At 47.5% G+C, this 18,838-nt stretch overlaps 1 protein-coding gene across 2 annotated transcripts; it reads left to right on the forward strand.

Moving 5' to 3' along the window:
* The first annotated feature begins 1,098 nt into the window (after nt 1–1,098).
* edem2 (ER degradation enhancer, mannosidase alpha-like 2) lies at nt 1,099–7,495 on the forward strand. Of its 2 annotated transcripts, XM_070969499.1 has the most exons (11): nt 1,099–1,314; nt 1,956–2,066; nt 4,032–4,071; nt 4,243–4,348; nt 4,508–4,633; nt 5,011–5,222; nt 5,317–5,458; nt 5,620–5,744; nt 5,895–6,039; nt 6,154–6,275; nt 6,457–7,215. In XM_070969499.1, the coding sequence occupies exons 1-11, from the start codon at nt 1,223–1,225 to the stop codon at nt 6,937–6,939; spliced, it is 1,704 nt and encodes a 567-aa protein (XP_070825600.1). In that variant the 5' UTR covers nt 1,099–1,222; the 3' UTR covers nt 6,940–7,215. The 2 variants fall into 2 exon arrangements, with proteins under 2 accessions (XP_070825600.1, XP_070825599.1); XM_070969498.1 differs by having other exon boundaries at nt 5,620–6,039; nt 6,457–7,495.
* The last annotated feature ends 11,343 nt before the right edge of the window (nt 7,496–18,838 follow it).

An 18,838-nucleotide genomic window follows, 5' to 3' on the forward strand; every position in this document is an offset into this window, starting at 1 on the left:
TGGTTTTTCTGACTGAGTCTTGAACAGGTTTCAAACATCAAAGGGAAAAAGTTTGGAGATCATGTGTCCAGTTTCAGCTGCTCTGTGCTCTGATTTCCTGTCACATTCAGGACCGATTTTAAGGTCTTCCTCCTCGTAAACAAAGCCCTGAATGGATGAGCACCAAGCTACATGCTAACGCCCTCCTTCACTATTTGTCCTCATGAACGCAGCGTTCATCTGTCATCTGCTGCTGCTTTATTGGAGGTTTCCAGCAGCAGAAATAAAACCGAGGATGCAGCTTTTGTCCATTTTATCCAAAGCTCTGGAACAAATGGACATCAGGAAGCAGCTCGCTGAATATTTTCCAAAGAAAGCTAAAAACTGACCTCTTCACTTCAGCCTCTAACGAGCTTTGATATTCAAAATAATTCAAACAATTCAAATAATTTGGTTGTTCTGTATTTTCATTGAAGCTGCACTGAAAGATGGACGCTGGCTCCACTGCTGCTTCACACAGCAGCTGTCAGGGCTGAAATGAGGCCTACAACTAACAAATTAGGCATTATCGATTACTCTGCCAGGTTTTTCTTGATTAATCTAATAATTGATTAGTCTATATAATGTCAGAAAATATTATTTCTCAGATCTCAAGGTGACTCAAATATGTTCACTTAACAATAAATAAATAAAATAAATAAGAAATCAGTTGAGAAATTAAAACTGAATGTTTTGGCCTTTTCACTGGAAAAATTACAATTTAATAAATGTTTATATAGTGCTTATCAATGCTGTTACAAAGTGTTACCAAACGCACATGTATGCAACGTTTATAAACGGTTTGATGTTGAATGCAGCTCAAACTGTCATACAAGCGAAAAAAATGTATTCAAAGTTAGTCTTTACCCCCAAAACAGCAGCTGATATATGATAATTACACGTTTGTATATGTTTATGTTGCTCTCCTCTAGCCGGTCAGAAAACATTCAGCTACGGTTCCCTCCGTTGTTCGTGGTTTTATATGATTTACTTACATTCGCTAACGTTGCTGGTAGTGGCTTGTTCTTGAATGCAGCTCGGGTTAGCCTTGCGTCAGCGCATAGCGACGCATGCGCACATCGTCCACTTCCTGACAGCTTCGCAGAGGCAGCAGACTGAGCGTTCTGTAGTTGTTGATGTTTTGTCGCGTTTTCTGTGTCCGTGTCCTCTCGTGTCTCTGTCCCGGCTCTCCTCGTGTCCCCACATGCGCGCTCCCGTGTTCGTGGCGCTGGCTGTTTGGCTGCTGAACGATGCGGCGAGTCGTCAGTTCACCGAGGAGGACATGGCCGGTGTCAGGTAACCCCGAGACACACCGACACACAGGTGAACAGACAGTGAGCTCCAGTGGCGGAGGCGGTACTCACATCCTGTACTTCAAAGTACCAGTACTACACTGTGAAGATACTCCAAAATCCTGCACTCAAACCTTATTTAAGTCAAATTATCTGAGTATTTTCAGCCATCTGCTGTCCGTGGATTCATGTTCCTGCTGCAGGTGTTTCAGCTCATTGAACTCCTTTATCTCCTGTTGCTGCTTTAATCTTCATCAGTGCTTCAGATTCTAGAAGATCATCACATGTTTGCAGCGCGGCGTCCTGTGAGAACCTCGTATCTCCAAAAACAGGCTGTTTTCAGCTTTGTGATGAAGCTTTTTCAGCTGATCCAAGAGGCTTTTAAAGAGTTTACTGAGCTGAAGAAGACATGAAGGAACTCTTCATCCTTCAGTTCAGCTGGAGATACGAGCTTTTCACTGGACAAGAAGGAATCTGAAGAGTAACTAAAGCTGTCAGATGAATGTGATGGAGTAAAAAGCACTTTGTCTCAGTGTGTTGGAGTAGAAGTATAAAGTTATATATAACTGAAATACTCAGTATTTGTACTCGTGAAGTACTGCACTCGAGTAACTGCACTTTCAGGACACTTTGCTGTTTTTTCAGGCAGCGCATCAAAGCCATGTTCTACCACGCCTACAACAGTTACCTCGACAACGCTTTCCCCTATGACGAGCTCCGCCCGCTCACCTGTGACGGACAGGACACCTGGGGCAGGTGAGGTGACATCATGGTGTTGTGGAGCTGCATGTTGAGGATGAAGCACTCCAGGGTCCGTTGCACAAAACTAGGATAAGGGATTCAGCCGGGATATGTTGGTGATCCTGGCTCAGCTGATCCCTGATCAGGCTGCACAAAAGCAGGACAGCAGAAAGTGGGATGTGTTATGGGATGAGTTACCATGGAGATTTATTCTGTGGAGCTTCGTCTGCTCCACACCAGGTGAAGCTCCAGGATCTGTTGAATCTCATCCCTTATCTCAGTCAGCATCATCACAAACAGAAACCAGCAGTTATTCCACTGAGCACTACACACTGTTCTCACATCCAACCTGATCCACGTCATCATTTACACATTAACACAAAACATGAGCAGCATTCATTTCAGTTTGAAGTCATTTCATTAATGTCAATCACTGTAGATCAATGATGATTTTACATGATGCTGCAACCATCAGATAGACAGTTTCCCATAGACCATATATAAAATACACATCCAATATAAATAGAAATACACATCAAAGAGTAACATGATGTTCCTTTATTGAATCAGGATAAATCAAAGCATCAGTTCTTTCCAAACTGAAGTCACACAGTGACTCAGAATCAAAGCATATTATACAACACAGAAGAAACACACATCCAAAGGTCTGTATGTAACACAACACGTCTGCACACTGAAACAAAGCAGCACAAATCAAATGAACAACAGATGAATGGATGCAGGAGCCTGCAAGCTTGTATACACACAGTATACAGCACAAACACAAGAGGCCAGATCAATCTGAGCTGATAAGATCAACTTTATTTATCCCAGGTGAGACGATTGTTAGCGTCATGTTACGATACAAAGCATCATTTCAGAGGGCGAGTGCACCTCTGACCGCTTGTGTGTGTCCAGAGGATGATGCGACATTTTGTTTCAAAGAATCAAAGTCCACAGAGAGTTTCCTTTTCGTTTTTATTGCAAGAAATATTATCCACCATTGACTCTGATCATTAAATGTGTATCAAGCAAGTAAGTCTCTCCTAAACCGACCTCACGGGGGAACTGTTGGCTCTCTGTAGATAAAGAGCTCGGTCTGTAGCAGCTCTGTATGGAAAGTGTCCTGAGACAACTTCTGTTGTGATTTGGCGCTATACAAATAAATTGAATTGAATTAAATCATTTTATAAATATTATTTACCATTCACTCTGTATCAAGACAGTTTCTGTTACCAGCCAGCGTTTGAGCCAGCGCAGTAATTCAGAACAATCAGACTGTTTGACCGCAACTTTTTTAAAGGTGTCCACAACACTTTTTAACGGACACCCTGCAGCCAATCAGAATGGAGTATTCACCCAGACCATGGTATAACAAGGAGTTAAACAGTCTGATGCAGTTACATTTACACAATTTCACTTACAATTTCAGCTGATTCATAATCAGAGTGCAGCTACGTTTCCGGAGATGTGAATCAGCTGTTTGGATTGTAACTGTGATGTTTCAGTGGAGCACTCAGTGGGTATTTGTGCATCCAGGCAGTCTGCGATACTTCGCCACGCTTTCTCTCGCCGTTCTCTAACTGTGGCGGTGTTGCCTTTCTTTTTAATTTGCTCCTTCACCTCCTCGTCAGCCTCCATGAGGACTTTGGTTGCCATGGTGAATCTGTGACTCTGTGATCGATGGCGGGGTCTGTTTGAGGAAGCCGTGCACACACTGATCCAGGATAGGTTTCACCTGGCTTGTTGAATCCGTGTCTGCTCATCCTGGCTTGGTCTTTGTGCAGTCGATTGAGGCTGGACGCTCATGTTTGGGATTGGTTGAGCTCAGCTCAGTCACTTCCTGGATGTCTTAATCCTACTTTTGTGCAACGGGCCCCTGATCTGCAGCTCTCTGTGTGTGATGTTGACACCTTGTTTGGGCAGATATTCAACGTTTTGTCTAAAACACAAAATGTCGTCGTCCATCTTTCCCCGCAGCTTCTCGCTCACTCTGATCGACGCTCTCGACACTCTGCTGGTAAGACGAGACGTTCTGCTTCTCTTTCAGCACAAACATGAATACAGTAAAGATCTGAGGTCGCAGCTGCTCGTCAGCAGAGACCAACGTCTGAGTGTTGAACAGATGCTGCGTTCAGGCTCAGAGGCTGAAGCCGCGTTGATGTGAAAACGTTCACAATGTTCTTTGAAGGTTTTGGGAAACCACACAGAGTTCCAGCGCGTGGCGTCGCTCCTCCAGGACACCGTGGACTTTGACATCGACGTCAACGCCTCCGTGTTCGAAACCAACATCAGAGGTACGGACGTGGCTGAACGAATCAGAGGTCACGTCTCTGCGTCAGTCTTTAACAGTCAAACTGGTGTGTGTGTGTGTGTGTGTGTGTGTGTGTGTGTGTGTGTGTGTGTGTGTGTGTGTGTGTGTGTGTGTGTGTGTGTGTGCGTGCGTGCGCGCGCAGTGGTCGGCGGCCTGCTGTCGGCTCACCTGTTGGCAGGTCGGGCGGGGATGGAGCTGGAGCCCGGCTGGCCCTGTTCAGGACCGCTGCTGAGGATGGCCGAGGACGCCGCCAGGAAACTGCTTCCTGGTATGACAACGCTCCGTAACAGCAGGACCAATCAGAGGCCATGAGAGGCGGAGTCTGTGTGAGGTGGAGCAAGGGCAGATCTGTACACTGACCCCACCCGTCCAGAGTCTTTTATTCCACCAATGATCACATTTACCATGACATGAATCAATTAATCAATTAGTCGATCAGCTCATCAACTACTTTGATAATATGATGATCAGTGACATCACTGATCAGGTGCAGGTGTGAAATGAAATTGATTGATTCCAGCTTTGCGGTGTGGACTGCAGGTCAGACAGGAAACGCAGTTTGAAGACGTTACTTTGATCTTTAATCAAACCTGAGATCAATAATGGAAGTAACTGACGGATGATGTGTTCTCTGATTGGCCGCAGCGTTCCAGACTGCCACCGGCATGCCGTACGGGACGGTCAACCTCCTGAACGGCGTCAGTCCCACCGAGACGCCCGTCACTTGCACTGCCGGCGTGGGAACCTTCATCCTGGAGTTCGCCACGCTGAGTCGACTAACGGGAGACGAGACGTTCGAGAACGTGGCTCGGCGGGCTCTGAGGGCGCTGTGGAAGACCAGATCTGACATCGGACTGGTACCTGCTCCACCTGTCTGCTTGTCTAAACATCGTCTACAGCAGCCGCATAAGAAACACGCCTCCTGTCTCTGTCTCTGTCTCACCTGTCCAGGTGGGGAACCACATCGACATCCTGTCCAAGAAGTGGGTGGCTCAGGACGCCGGCATTGGAGCGGGGGTCGACTCCTACTTCGAGTATCTGGTGAAAGGAGCCATCATGCTGCAGGACGAGGAGCTGCTCAACATGTTCCTGGGTAACCGCCTGCTCCCTCTCCCTCTCATACCTTCATCCAGGTGCTCCACCCAGGCCCCGCCTCCACCCTGATGCCAGACTTACAGACTGAAAATCAAGCGGCTGAGAGGCTACGTGCTTTCAGTGAGGTCACGCTTACACCTGTGTGCGTCCTTTCCTCAGAGTACGATCGAGCCATCCAGAACTACACCCGCTTTGACGACTGGTACCTGTGGGTCCAGATGCACAAAGGAACCGTCTCCATGCCGGTCTTCCAGTCTCTGGAGGCCTTCTGGCCCGGCCTGCAGGTATGCACAGAAAACACAAACACCTTTCTGAGCTCACGTCTTAGAAGGTCATTTCCTCTGTGTGTGTGTGTGTGTGTGTGTGTGTGTGTGTGTGTGTGTGTGTGTGTGTGTGTGTGTGTGTGTGTGTGTGTGTGTGTGTGTGTGTTGCAGTCTCTGCTGGGGAACCTGGACAGCGCAGTGAGAACTTTCCAGAATTATTACTCCGTGTGGAGACAGTTCGGAGGTCTGCCGGAGTTTTACAGCATCCCTCAGGGCTACACTGTGGACAAGAGAGAGGGGTACCCGCTGAGACCAGGTCAGTCCACCTGGTCCAAAGAGAGCCAATCACACATCAGCACACAGAGCTGCAGTGTTACAGTTTAAATAAAGATTTTTGTACTTCAAAGGGTTCTGCGTTCCTTCCTTCCAGAGCTGATCGAGAGTGCCATGTATCTATTCAGGGCGACAGGTGACCACACCTACCTCCAGCTGGGCCTCGATGCTCTGGAGTCCATAGAGAGGATCGCCAAGACCCCCTGTGGATACGCCACGGTAAGATCAGTTTGCGTGATCCTCAAACGACACAAAGCACAGGTGTTCTAGTGCTTCCTATGCAGAGAATCACTTCCTGCCCTCCACCTGCACCTGCACGACGTCACGTCATGTGCAAACAGCCTGTCACAGAGCACAGCTGAGGCTGAGGGCAGCCAATCAAACTGTCGTTTCTCTGCAGGTTAAAGACCTGCGAGACCACCAGCTGGACAACAGGATGGAGTCCTTCTTTCTCGCAGAAACCATCAAGTACCTGTACCTGCTCTTCGACCCCGCCCACTTCCTGCACGGCGGCAGGACGGAGGGCGACGGGTCCTGGGAGGAGGGAGGCGAGGGGGGGGAGTGCGTTTTAGGAGCGGGAGGGTTCATCTTCAACACGGAGGCCCACCCCCTCGACCCGGCAGCACTCTACTGCTGCAGCCGCCACGCCCAGGACCGACAGGCGCTCCGAGACATCCTGCTCAGCCTATCGCAGCCCGCGGAGAAGTCCAGCCACCGATCGAAGCCGCCGCCCAAACAGACAGGAGGCCACCCCCCTGGCCAATCGGAGAGCATCGCACTGAAACCAGGCGAGAAGAAGACGCCCCCCCTGCTGTCCTGCCCCGTCCAGCCATTCAGCGCTCGACTCGCCATTCTGGGACAAGTTTTCACCGATAACACCTGACCCGCCGCCCCGGATCACACGCGACTCCAGACACGTGATCCAGCTTCTTTGTCCTGCGTGTGAAAAACGTTTTCCGACATGTCAGCTTTCAGGAGGAGAGACAAACAAACACCAGGACGTCCACAAATCACAACCGGAGTCACGAGGGTCCAGGTTCTGATCCCATTCAGGTTTAACGAGGATGGACTACAGTGATGAAGGCGCTCCGACGTGCTGTGTAACTGAAGCTGAAGGTGAAATGTGTTTTTATTTATTAAACATGTTGTTGTCTTTGTGATTTGTCATCTTTTTGTTTGTTCACTGACAGAATGAAGCTGTTGTGAAAATAAGATTCTTAGTTTGAATTTTCAGACCAACCCTCGACTCTGCTTATTTAGTTTTATTTACCCTAATTTCCGGACTATTGAGTGCACCTGAATATAAGCCGCACCAACTAAATTCAGAAAGAAAAAAGATGTGTGTACATAAGCCGCAGGTGCCCACGTTGTAACATGAGATATTTACACAGAAAGATTTTTTAAATTTTTAATTACCATAAATAAATGTTTTCCTTTTCAAACAGTGGCAGTAACACGGCAGTAACACAGCTGGTTAAAAAACAACCAGCCTAGCAGCCGTCGCCTGTTAGCTTAATAAAAATAAAAAATAAAATCTTTGTGAGGATCAAAAACCTGAATCCAGTAGCCCACACGACGCTTCGGACGCCATGTTTGTTTACATTGTTGCTTCAGGAAGTCAGTCATTAAAGCACCTCCCTCACGATGACATCACACAGGTCGTGAAAGACGGTGAGCTCTGATTGGTTGAGCACTGTGACGTCCATTATGTCTCACAGCAAGGATTTCTGCCCCTCTAATCTGACAGAAACGGTGAGGTCTGAACCCGGCAGACGTCGGCTCTGTCCCCTGATGAAGACCATGAGACACGGCTGAAAGCTTAGAGAAGACAATAAGTGCACATTGAGTTCAGATGATTCTCAGAGCGTCAGTACGTCACTTTGATCTGCTCAGTCTGTCTGTGGCTGCAGGTCTGTGACTCTGCCAGTAGGAGGCAGCATATGAACTCCGAGCAGCACAAAGTCTTCATCCTTCATCAGTGAAGTCTGAGGTTTCTCAGCCCGGGTCAGGGTCCTGGATGAGGCCCCCAAAGGTGCCTTTGAGGGCAGTAGCTGACTGACACAGCAGCAGGTCTGTCTCACGGCGTGTCCCCTGCTCACAGCAGCAGGTCTGTCTCACGGCGTGTCCCCTGCTCACAGCAGCAGGTCTGTCTCACGGCGTGTCTTCTGCTCACAGCAGCAGGTCTGTCTCACGGCGTGTCCCCTGGTCACAGCAGCAGGTCTGTCTCGCTGCATGTCCTCTGACTGAGACTTAAAGCTCCTCACAGACAGGCTTCGCTCTGAGTCTGAAGCTCTTTTCACTGATCAATCCGTCTGAATGGATTGTTTCATTCCTCACTTTTCACGTGGACACCTGAATGCAGCATGAATGACTCAGTACTCTGAATACTTTAAGTTCTTTTGCCTGATTGTATACTTTTACTTAAGTAAGCTTTTCAGTGCAGGACTTCTACTTGTCCTTGAGTATTTTAACAGTGCAGTATTAGTACTTTAACTGCAGTAAAGGACCTGAAGACTTCCTGCTGGGCTGTGAAGAGGACGCTGTTGGAGGTCTGATGGTTGAATCTACTGTTTGTGTTCCTGGAGGTTCTGACCTGGTTCTGTTTGTCATCTGGCTTCAGCAGAAATCCCCTCCTCCGTCATTCAGGGTGGGGCTCCTCTCTCCTCATCCTCTCTTCTCCTCGTTTCCTCTCCTTTCCCCCCTCCCTTCTCATCTACCTCATCTTCTCTGCTCCCTTCTTGCCCCCCCCGCCATTCTCTCCATCTGACATCACCCCACCTTCTCTTAATGGGTGGGGTTCTTCTCTTTGACCCTCGAACCTCTTTTGTCCATTAAAATGTTTATTGTCTTTCTTCATCTCTCTCTCTTTCTCTCTCCCTCCCTCATTCTTTTTTCATTTCATAACTTTCTATCTTCTCTTCTTCTTTCACTCTACTTGTCTTTCAAATCCACTTTTTTCTCTTTTTGCGTCCTTTTTTACTCCCAAACCTTCATTATCTTCTTCTTCCTTCAGCATCTTTCTTCCTTCCTGCTTTGTCTCTTTTTTCCCTTCTTTACTTCCATACATTTCCTTCTTATTTTCTTCTTCTATCCTTCTTTCTTCCCTTATCACAAAAGGTCATCGTTTCTTCACACTTTTAATCCGTTTCCCTTATTTTTTTCGCTCTGCTTTCTCTCTATCCTTCCTTCCTTTCTTCCTTCCTTCTTTGGGTGGTCCTAGTCTATTTTCCCTCCTTTTCCTCTGCTTTCTTTCCTTCCTTCCTTCCTTCCTTCCTTCCACATTCTCCCTCCCTCCCTTCCTTCCTTCCTTCCTTCCTTCCTTCCTTCCTTCCTTCCTTCCTTCCTTCCACATTCTCCCTCCCTCCCTTCTTCCCTCCCTCCCTCCCACACTCTCTCCCTCCCTCCCTCCCTCCCTTCCTTCCTTCCTTCCTTCCTTCCTTCCTCCCTCCCTCCCTCCCTCCCTCCCTCCCTCACTCACTTTCATTCATTTCTTGGTGACAGACACAGTTGTTAAAAGGACACAGTTGAAACAAGAATCAGGATGACATTTGTGAAGACCTGCTCCCGCCATGATTCAAACGTGCGCCACATACGACACGCCCCTTAAATAATAAAGACTTCGTAGGATACACCGGTGTGTCCTCACTCTGATCTCCTTCAGAAGCCTCCTCTCTCCTCGCTCCTCGTCTCCTTCAGGTGCATTTAAGCAATTGGAAGATCCTTCATCATGGCGGATCCTTCATCATCCTTCCTTCCTTCCTCCCTCCCTCCCTCCCTTCCTTCCTTCCTTCCTTCCTCCCTCCCTCCCTTCCTTCCTTCCTTCCTTCCTTCCTTCCTTCCTTCCTTCCACACTTCCTTCCTTCCTTCCTTCCTTCCTTCCTTCCTTCCTTCCTTCCTTCCTTCCTTCCTTCCTCCCTCCCTCCCTTCCTCACTCCCTTCCTTCCTTCCTTCCTTCCTTCCTTCCTTCCTTCCTCCCTCCCTCCCTCCCTCCCTTCCTCCCTCCCTCCCTCCCTCCCTCCCTTCCTTCCTTCCTCCCTCCCTCCCTCCCTTCCTTCCTTCCTTCCTTCCTTCCTTCCTTCCTTCCTTCCTTCCACACTGTCTCCCTTCCTTCCTTCCTTCCTCCCTCCCTCCCTCCCTCCCTCCCTCCCTCCCTTCCTTCCTTCCTTCCTTCCTTCCTTCCTTCCTCCCTCCCTCCCTCCCTCCCTCCCTTCCTTCCTCCCTCCTCCCTCCCTCCCTCCCTCCCTCCCTCCCTCCCTCCCTCCCTCACTCCCTTCCTTCCTTCCTTCCTTCCTTCCTTCCTCCCTCCCTCCCTCCCTCCCTCCCTCCCTTCCTTCCTTCCTTCCTTCCTTCCTTCCTTCCTTCCTTCCTTCCACACTGTCTCCCTTCCTTCCTTCCTTCCTCCCTCCCTCCCTCCCTCCCTCCCTTCCTTCCTTCCTTCCTTCCTTCCTTCCTTCCTTCCTTCCTCCCTCCCTTCCTTCCACACTCCCTCCCTCCCTCCCCTCCTCTCAGGGTGTGTTTCTGGATCTGTCTGCGCTGATGACTGAATCGTGACTAACTGCTGTGAGTTTATACTTGACTTCCTTCCAAACGAGTCTTTGAAACAGATTAGAAACCTCATCCTTCTGTCTCCACTCTGCTGTCACTCTAGTCGATTCCACTCTGTCTCTGTTTTCACTCTGTATCATGTGAGCTCTTTAACTTGTTTTATTATATTTCTACATTATTTTAAACTCTATTTTTTATTTTTATTTCTGCTGTTGGTTCTTTGTGCATAACAGCGGCCTCACTTCAGGTCCTTACAGAGCGCTTCAGAGCACTTCAGCTGCTTTCAGCTGCTACACATCCATTGACACTGCTTCCACGTCTTTCTCTGCAGCTGACTGTCAGTGCTTTCACTCACACTGATAACATTTTCTCTGTCGTGACAGTTCAACTGCTTTCATTTCTTACACACCGACTGCAAACTTTCTTAATCGCAGTTCAAATGACACATGCTCACCTCTTACTCTTCAAGCGAAACTTCAACTGCTTCAGTATTTTGCACATCAGCTGACTTTTCAGGTTCCCACGTCGATCTGATTCAGCTGCTTTTTTTCCAGCTCAGAATTCATCTTTGTTGCTTCAACACAAACTGACAGCTCTGTTAACTGCTTCAGTTTAAACCACAACTTCCAAAATTACAAAGTACAAAATCCAACAAAGCAGTATTTCAGAGCCCAAAATAATAATAATAATAATAATAATAATAATAATAATAATAATAATAATAATAATAATAATAATATGTCATGATCTGGCTCGAAGGAAACGGAGAGACGCAGAGCAAACCCAAATACAAAATATATTTATTTCCACAAAGAAACCTAACAAATCAAGATATGAACAAAAGCCACGGGCGCTGGCCGAGAGAAAACGAGCAGCGCAGAGCAGAGAGGAGACCAGACGGCCATCAGCCACGGGCCCAGGAGTTCACGATCAGTCTAACTGAAAGGCTGGATCAGCTGATTACCTCGGAAACAAACAATGAGAAGTCTACGCCTAAGCTTACACGTGGCAGGGTATTCTGGAAAACGGATATTTTGGCCCCTCCGTTTTCAAAAATAACATCGTGCACACAACATCGTTTTCAAAAATGTTGTCGTTTACATGAACCCGGATAAATACGCCATCGCGTGTTGTGGCGTTTCGGAACCTAAAACGCGTTGTGTTTTATTGAATTATTCTGTCTGTTTTACATTCTTCTATTTTTCGGTTTCTGGCTCTCTGCACATCATTTTGCAAACATTTATTTTGAAGGGTTCCTCAAACAAAGCCTCCTGTCCTGTCCTGTCCTGTCCTGTGTGTTGGCTCAGGACCTTCTCTGTTCTCCACACTGTTCTGCACAATAACAACAGCAAGAAGAACATGTGGTGATGCAATCGGCCTCAGCTGCTCTGTTTCCTGCAGGCCTGAAGTCAGTCTGAGGGGATTTTCTGCAGCTCAGCTTTAACTCGGCCTGAATTTTGATCTCCTCTTGGAATTCAAAGGTCCAGTGAAAAGCACTTCAGTTCTTCGATCCGTTCAGTGAAACTGTATCCTCTGCGTCCGCCCTGCGAGCCATGTTACAGCTGAGGTGCTGAGGATTTTTTGTAATGTAAGGTGTATGTGGGAGCTTTGCACAGAGCCAGGCTAACCAGCCCCCTGCTTCACTCTGTCTTAGAGATTCCAGCTGTGCTTCAAAGTCTCCTGAATAGTTAAGTTTTGCATTTGCAAAGAAAGACGGGATAAAGGAAAAGGAATATATTTAACGAGTAAAGGAGGCATAACTCGATCTCTGCCATTGATGAAGTGATGCCTTTTACATCTTAAAATGTAAACGTCACATATGAACACAGGAAGGTAAGAAGGATTATGTTGCGGGATTTCCCTCTGACAGATGAAAGCATTAAAAACTTGACGGCTCACATTTTAACTTCAATCATTCGGCACATTTTGCACCTGCATAAACACGTTTTCCCTAATCCAGGTAACACTTCCAGATTCCACATTAATGCCTACAGGAAATGAGGTCAAAGTGCTGAACACCAACATCTGCGCCTCTTTATGATAATCATGAACATGAATCGATCCTGTGATGTAAAAGATGTGAAATGTGGATCCACTCACCGAGGATGAACCCATGACTGGATGCAGATGGAGCCGTGCCGCCATGTTTTATGAACTGCAGCAGACGGAGGTGAAGTTTCCTGAAGGTTCAGCTGAATCACCGGCTGAGTTTTACCAGATGAGATGTTCTCACAGCATCCACAGATCTGAAACCAGCACAAACTGGGAAAGTCCCAGTCCTGGATGAAGAATCAGAGGGACAATCCCCTTTATTTGTCACACATTTACAGACACGCTGAACACGCCATGCAAATTGGTGAAATTTGTCTTCCGCCTTTAACCCATCCTGGTCGTCCTTCCTCCGCGGCAGACCAGGAGCGGTGGGCTGCCATCCGACCAGCGCCCGGGGACCCAGTTCCTTTGTCATTACCACTGGTCAGGTGGTGGTCTTCTTGCTTGTTTTTAGTGGGGTTTTTTATGGAGGACACCCCAGGTGAACACGGGGAGAACATGCAAACTCCACACAGAAAGGCCCCTTTCCTCCAGCAGCAGGCACAGAAGGCATGGTGGAGGACACACTCCCGGCGCCCACAGCGGGAATCGAACCCGGGACCTTCTAGCTGTGAGGCAATAGTGTTGCCACTTGTGCCACTGGATGAACACAAAGAAGCTGACAGTGAAGTTTTAACCTGTAGAGATTCTCCAAATCTGCTCCCAGAGAATCACCAGTGACACCAGTGACTAATGACAACTGCCAAACCAGTACAACCATTGTGACTACAGAAAATTCTAGTGAAACCAGTAAGACTAGTATAATTTGCAAAGCCAGTATACTGTAACTGAAGCTAATCCAGTCATGACCAAAGACAAAACATAGTCTGCATAATCCATCCATCCATTTTCTATCCCTTTCGGGGTTGCGGGGGGGCTGGAGCCTATCCCAGCTGTCAACGGGCGAGAGGCGGGGTACACCCTGAACTGGTCGCCAGTCGATCGCAGGGCAACACACAAGACAGACTGGAAACAGCGTGACCAGTAAAACCACTAAACCCAGTGACACTACTGAAAAGCACATAAAAAGACACCTTGTGAAACCACTGAAACCAGTAACACGAGTAAAACTAGTGAGAACACTGAGACCAGTGACCTCGGTGAAACCAGTTACACCACTGATACGCCTGCACGGCCAGTGACTTCAGGAACCAGCAGAACATGAACCCTGCAGAACCAGTACAGCCAGAGAACCCAGTGGCACAACCAAGAACACATTTAAAACCAGTATAACCAAGGACCCCCAAATGAACCAGTGAATCCTTGAGACTAGTGAATCGCAGAGAACCAGTGGAACCAGTAACACTAGTAAATCTAGAGACTAGTGAAAGCAATGAACCCAGTGGAACCAGTTAGAGCAGTGACAACAATAAAAATAGTGAAACCAGTGAGATGAGTGAAGCTAGAAACACCAGTAAAAGACCAGTCACATCAAATCACACACTGAGACCAGTGACACCAGTGAAACCATGAATCCAGTGAGAGTACAAGCACGACTGAGACCAGTCAAACCAGTAATACCACTGAACTTTAACCAATTGACCCAATAAAACCAGTAAGAAGACTGGCCATGCATGAGAGCAGTGAAAAACCAGTGAGCCCAGTAAGAACCCAGTGAAACCAGCAGCCCAGCCCTCACTGGGTGAGGTGCAGACTGGCTGCAGGTTTGACGTCGCCTCTAAGGAGTGGTCAACTTCCTGTACCCATGACATCATCAGCGAGCATGTGCAGTGCAGACAGGTCCAGGAACAGATGATGAACACACACACACACACACACACACACACACACACACACACACACACACACACACACACACACACACACACACACACACACACACACACACGTTATGCTAAACACTTGCCTGCTCAGAGGTTGCATAATGTTAGCATGTGTGTGTGTAAGATTTGGCTCCAGGTCCCCAAACTAATCATACTCTGAAGGGCCAAGAGGGTCCACACCCTGCACACACACACACACACACACACACACACACACACACACACACACACACACACACACACACACACACACACACACACACACTCATCTGTTAGCCATTAGCAGCCAGTCAATGACAACAGAATCACACGGGCTGGGCTCAGAACTCTCACACACAATTACATACTATTCATATGATATGTTTGTGTGTGTGTGTGTGTGTGTGTGTGTGTGTGTGTGTGTGTGTGTGTGTGTGTGTGTGTGTGTGTGTGTGTGTGTGTGTGTGTGTTTTGCCAGGCCCATCACAGAGCAGCTGGGAGGTATAGTGGATTTCACTCTCAGCCCAGTTAAACATCACTCCCAGTATGTGACAAAAGGGGAATTCCAGTAAAAATCAGTAAAAAAATTCTTCTTCTTCTTCTTCTTCTTCTTCTTCTTCTTCTTCTTCTTCGCTGTTGTTCTTTTCTTGTGTCTTTGTTTCTTGTCCACACTGCTTCCTGTCTGTGTCTCTGTCCAGTCTCACTCTCACTTCGTTGACTCACCGTCTCCTGATCTTCAGAGGACAAGTTGGGAAACACAATCCATCAAAACTGGTCTCCTCCCAGTCGGCCGTGTCCAGATTATGTCCAAAGGGAGGCCTCCTGATTAGAGGCTGAACCAGCAGCAAACCGTCCCAGCGAGCGCTCGAGCCAACCGAGAAAACACAGCACAGCTTCAGTACACCTGTAAGGTCAACCTCCCTACCTGTGACACCTCACCTGCCGGCTAAGGAGCAATGCACACTGGGTAAAACCAGCGCTGTGTTCATGCTCTAGCAGCCTCAGCTTCATCTGGATCAGATGCATATGGATGCATTAAGGAGAACTGGAATCCACGCTTAAACACTGTGCTCCATTCATTCCAGTGAAAGTTGCTCACTGGTCTCACTGGTGTTGGCCCATAGAGCGTGTTCAGGGGAGTCCTCCTCCAGTTTAACAGTTTGAGATACAGCTACTCCCACGCTAACACACACCGTTCCAATAACGTTCAGAGAACATAACAATAACGTTAGAAAACTTAGAAAAACGTTAGAACGTTTGGCTAACCTTCAGTTAACCTTCAACTAACCACAGAACCTTCAACTAACCACAGAACCTTCAGCTAACCACAGAACCTTCAGCTAACCTTCACAGAACCTTCAGCTAACCTTCACAGAACCTTCAGCTAACCTTCACAGAACCTTCGGCTAACCACAGAACCTTCAGCTAACCACAGAACCTTCAGCTAACCTTCACAGAACCTTCAGCTAACCTTCACAGAACCTTCGGCTAACCTTCACAGAACCTTCAGCTAACCACAGAACCTTCAGCTAACCTTCACAGAACCTTCAGCTAACCACAGAACCCTCAGCTAACCACAGAACCTTCAGCTAACCACAGAACCTTCAACTAACCACAGAACCTTCAACTAACCACAGAACCTTCGGCTAACCACAGAACCTTCAACTAACCACAGAACCTTCGGCTAACCACAGAACCTTCAGCTAACCAGAGAACCTTCAGCTAACCACAGAACCTTCAACTAACCACAGAACCTTCAGCTAACCACAGAACCTTCAACTAATCTTCACAGAATGTTCAGCTAACAACAGAGCCTTCGGCTAACCACAGAACCCTCAGCTAACCTTCACAGAACCTTCAGCTAACCACAGAACCTTCAGCTAACCAGAGAACCTTCAGCTAACCACAGAACCTTCAACTAACCACAGAACCTTCAGCTAACCACAGAACCTTCAACTAACCACAGAACCTTCAACTAATCTTCACAGAATGTTCAGCTAACAACAGAGCCTTCGGCTAACCACAGAACCCTCAGCTAACCTTCACAGAACCTTCAGCTAACCACAGAACCTTCAACTAACCACAGAACCTTCAGCTAACCTTCACAGAACCCTCAGCTAACCACAGAACCTTCAGCTAACCTTCACAGAACCTTCAACTAACCACAGAACCTTCAACTAACCACAGAACCTTCAACTAACCACAGAACCTTCAGCTAACCTTCACAGAACCTTCGGCTAACCACAGAACCTTCAGCTAACCACAGAACCTTCGGCTAACCTTCACAGAACCTTCAGCTAACCACAGAACCTTCAGCTAACCTTCACAGAACCTTCGGCTAACCACAGAACCTTCAGCTAACCACAGAACCTTCAGCTAACCTTCACAGAACCTTCAGCTAACAACAGAACCTTCGGCTAACCACAGAACCCTCAGCTAACCTTCACAGAACCTTCAACTAACCACAGAACCTTCAGCTAACCTTCACAGAATGTTCAGCTAACAACAGAACCTTCGGCTAACCACAGAACCTTCAACTAACCTTCACAGAACCTTCGGCTAACCACAGAACCTTCAACTAACCACAGAACCTTCAGCTAACCACAGAACCCTCAGCTAACCACAGAACCTTCAGCTAACCACAGAACCCTCAGCTAACCACAGAACCTTCGGCTAACCTTCACAGAACCTTCAGCTAACCACAGAACCTTCAGCTAACCACAGAACCTTCGGCTAACCACAGAACCCTCAGCTAACCACAGAACCCTCAGCTAACCACAGAACCTTCGGCTAACCACAGAATGTTCTGGGAACATAATAATGTTAGCTTTAAAAGCCGTTTAAACATCTCGGGAACGTGGTGTTCAGTGAACATTCCCAGAACTTAAAAACAATGTTCCCAGAACGTTTTGGGAGCCAAACCTTGCGAGCTGGGTTCTCAACTTTCCAAACAGATCAAACAGCCCGCGTCACATGACGAAGCTCATCTAAACATGTTTGTTTGAGCAGAACTGAACGGCACAAAGAGACAGAATGATGATCAATGAGGTGATGAATTATGAACGCATGAAAGGTGGCTGAACACCGAGGAGACTCCTCACATCACAGTGAACACGAGTACTCTTGTTTTTGGCCCGTCTCCACCTTCTAGTTGGAGCAGATGACAGAGCAAGCTGATGCTGGACCTCCGACTCCACCCTGCAAGTCTCACAGATCTGGAAAAAAGATCTGACGGAGGCGAGTGGCTGAAGCTCCGCTGTCTGCTCATTTGTTAGTCAAATTTAGAAATGTGATTATTTTAGTCGAGCTGTAGACTCTGAAGTCACGTTTCTGTCTAAGCAGAATAAAATGCTGATGGATGCTTGTTTCCATCCAGCACTGTTGTGTGAATATCATTCACTGGCTGACGGAGGTGAGCAGCAGGTGGAGATAATTCTACGGTCGATGCCGTTAAACCACCACAGAAGAAGAAACGCACAGACGGCGTCAGTCAAAGCGCTACAGTCAGAGGCCAAATGATGAAAACATGACGGACAGACATGTCCGTTAGCTTCATGTGTTCATGTGAGGAAGGTTACAGCCTCCTCATCCTCCACACACGTCTGATGTTTTCAGATGTTCACTGAGGAGGCGTTCACAGACGTCATTTTGTGCAGGAATTTTCACTTCTGCTTGAACGTTCAGTGATTCCACCCCGGCTTTTAAGGAACAAATTAAAAACACTAATAAAAATAAAAGCACTCTGATACTGCGTTCAAGTTAAATTGGAGTTAACACAGTTATAGCAGAGGTCAGGGGTCAGGACACACATGTGCCGTGTCTCCCTGCAGATTGTGAATATGAGGCCGGTGACCCACAGGATTCAGTTTCATACATTCACCCCCTCTGCTTCCTTCAAAACACACATACGCACGCACACACACACGCACACACACACACGCACACACACGCACACACACAGTGAGGAATGTGTTGTACAGTGAAATGTGAGCCTGTGGGTACAGCTGGGTGTGCGTTATGATGTGATGTGCTTGGCTGAAAGAATGAAAACACAGTTTTAACAAGCGTTCACACGGTGAGTCACAGGATCACACACACAATCCAATATTTATTTCCAATATTAACTCTCAGGTTGACAGTTGCAGCTACATGATCGTCCACACACACCTACTGTGACGGGACACATTCCCGCTCCCTGAACTGACCTCTTGACCTGGAAGTTGATCCAGTCCACCACCATGAGGCTGTCCTGGTTCGCGTATTCCTGCTGGGTGCCTGATGAAGACACATGAGAGGAGTGTTCATCATTTCATTCAATACACAATGAAAAGCTAACCTCTAACTATCAATTAACTAGTGACACACAGCTAATAAGCTACGCTA

This window comes from Chaetodon trifascialis, chromosome 8 (assembly GCF_039877785.1).
Source record: "Chaetodon trifascialis isolate fChaTrf1 chromosome 8, fChaTrf1.hap1, whole genome shotgun sequence".
Classification (NCBI taxonomy): domain Eukaryota; kingdom Metazoa; phylum Chordata; class Actinopteri; order Chaetodontiformes; family Chaetodontidae; genus Chaetodon; species Chaetodon trifascialis.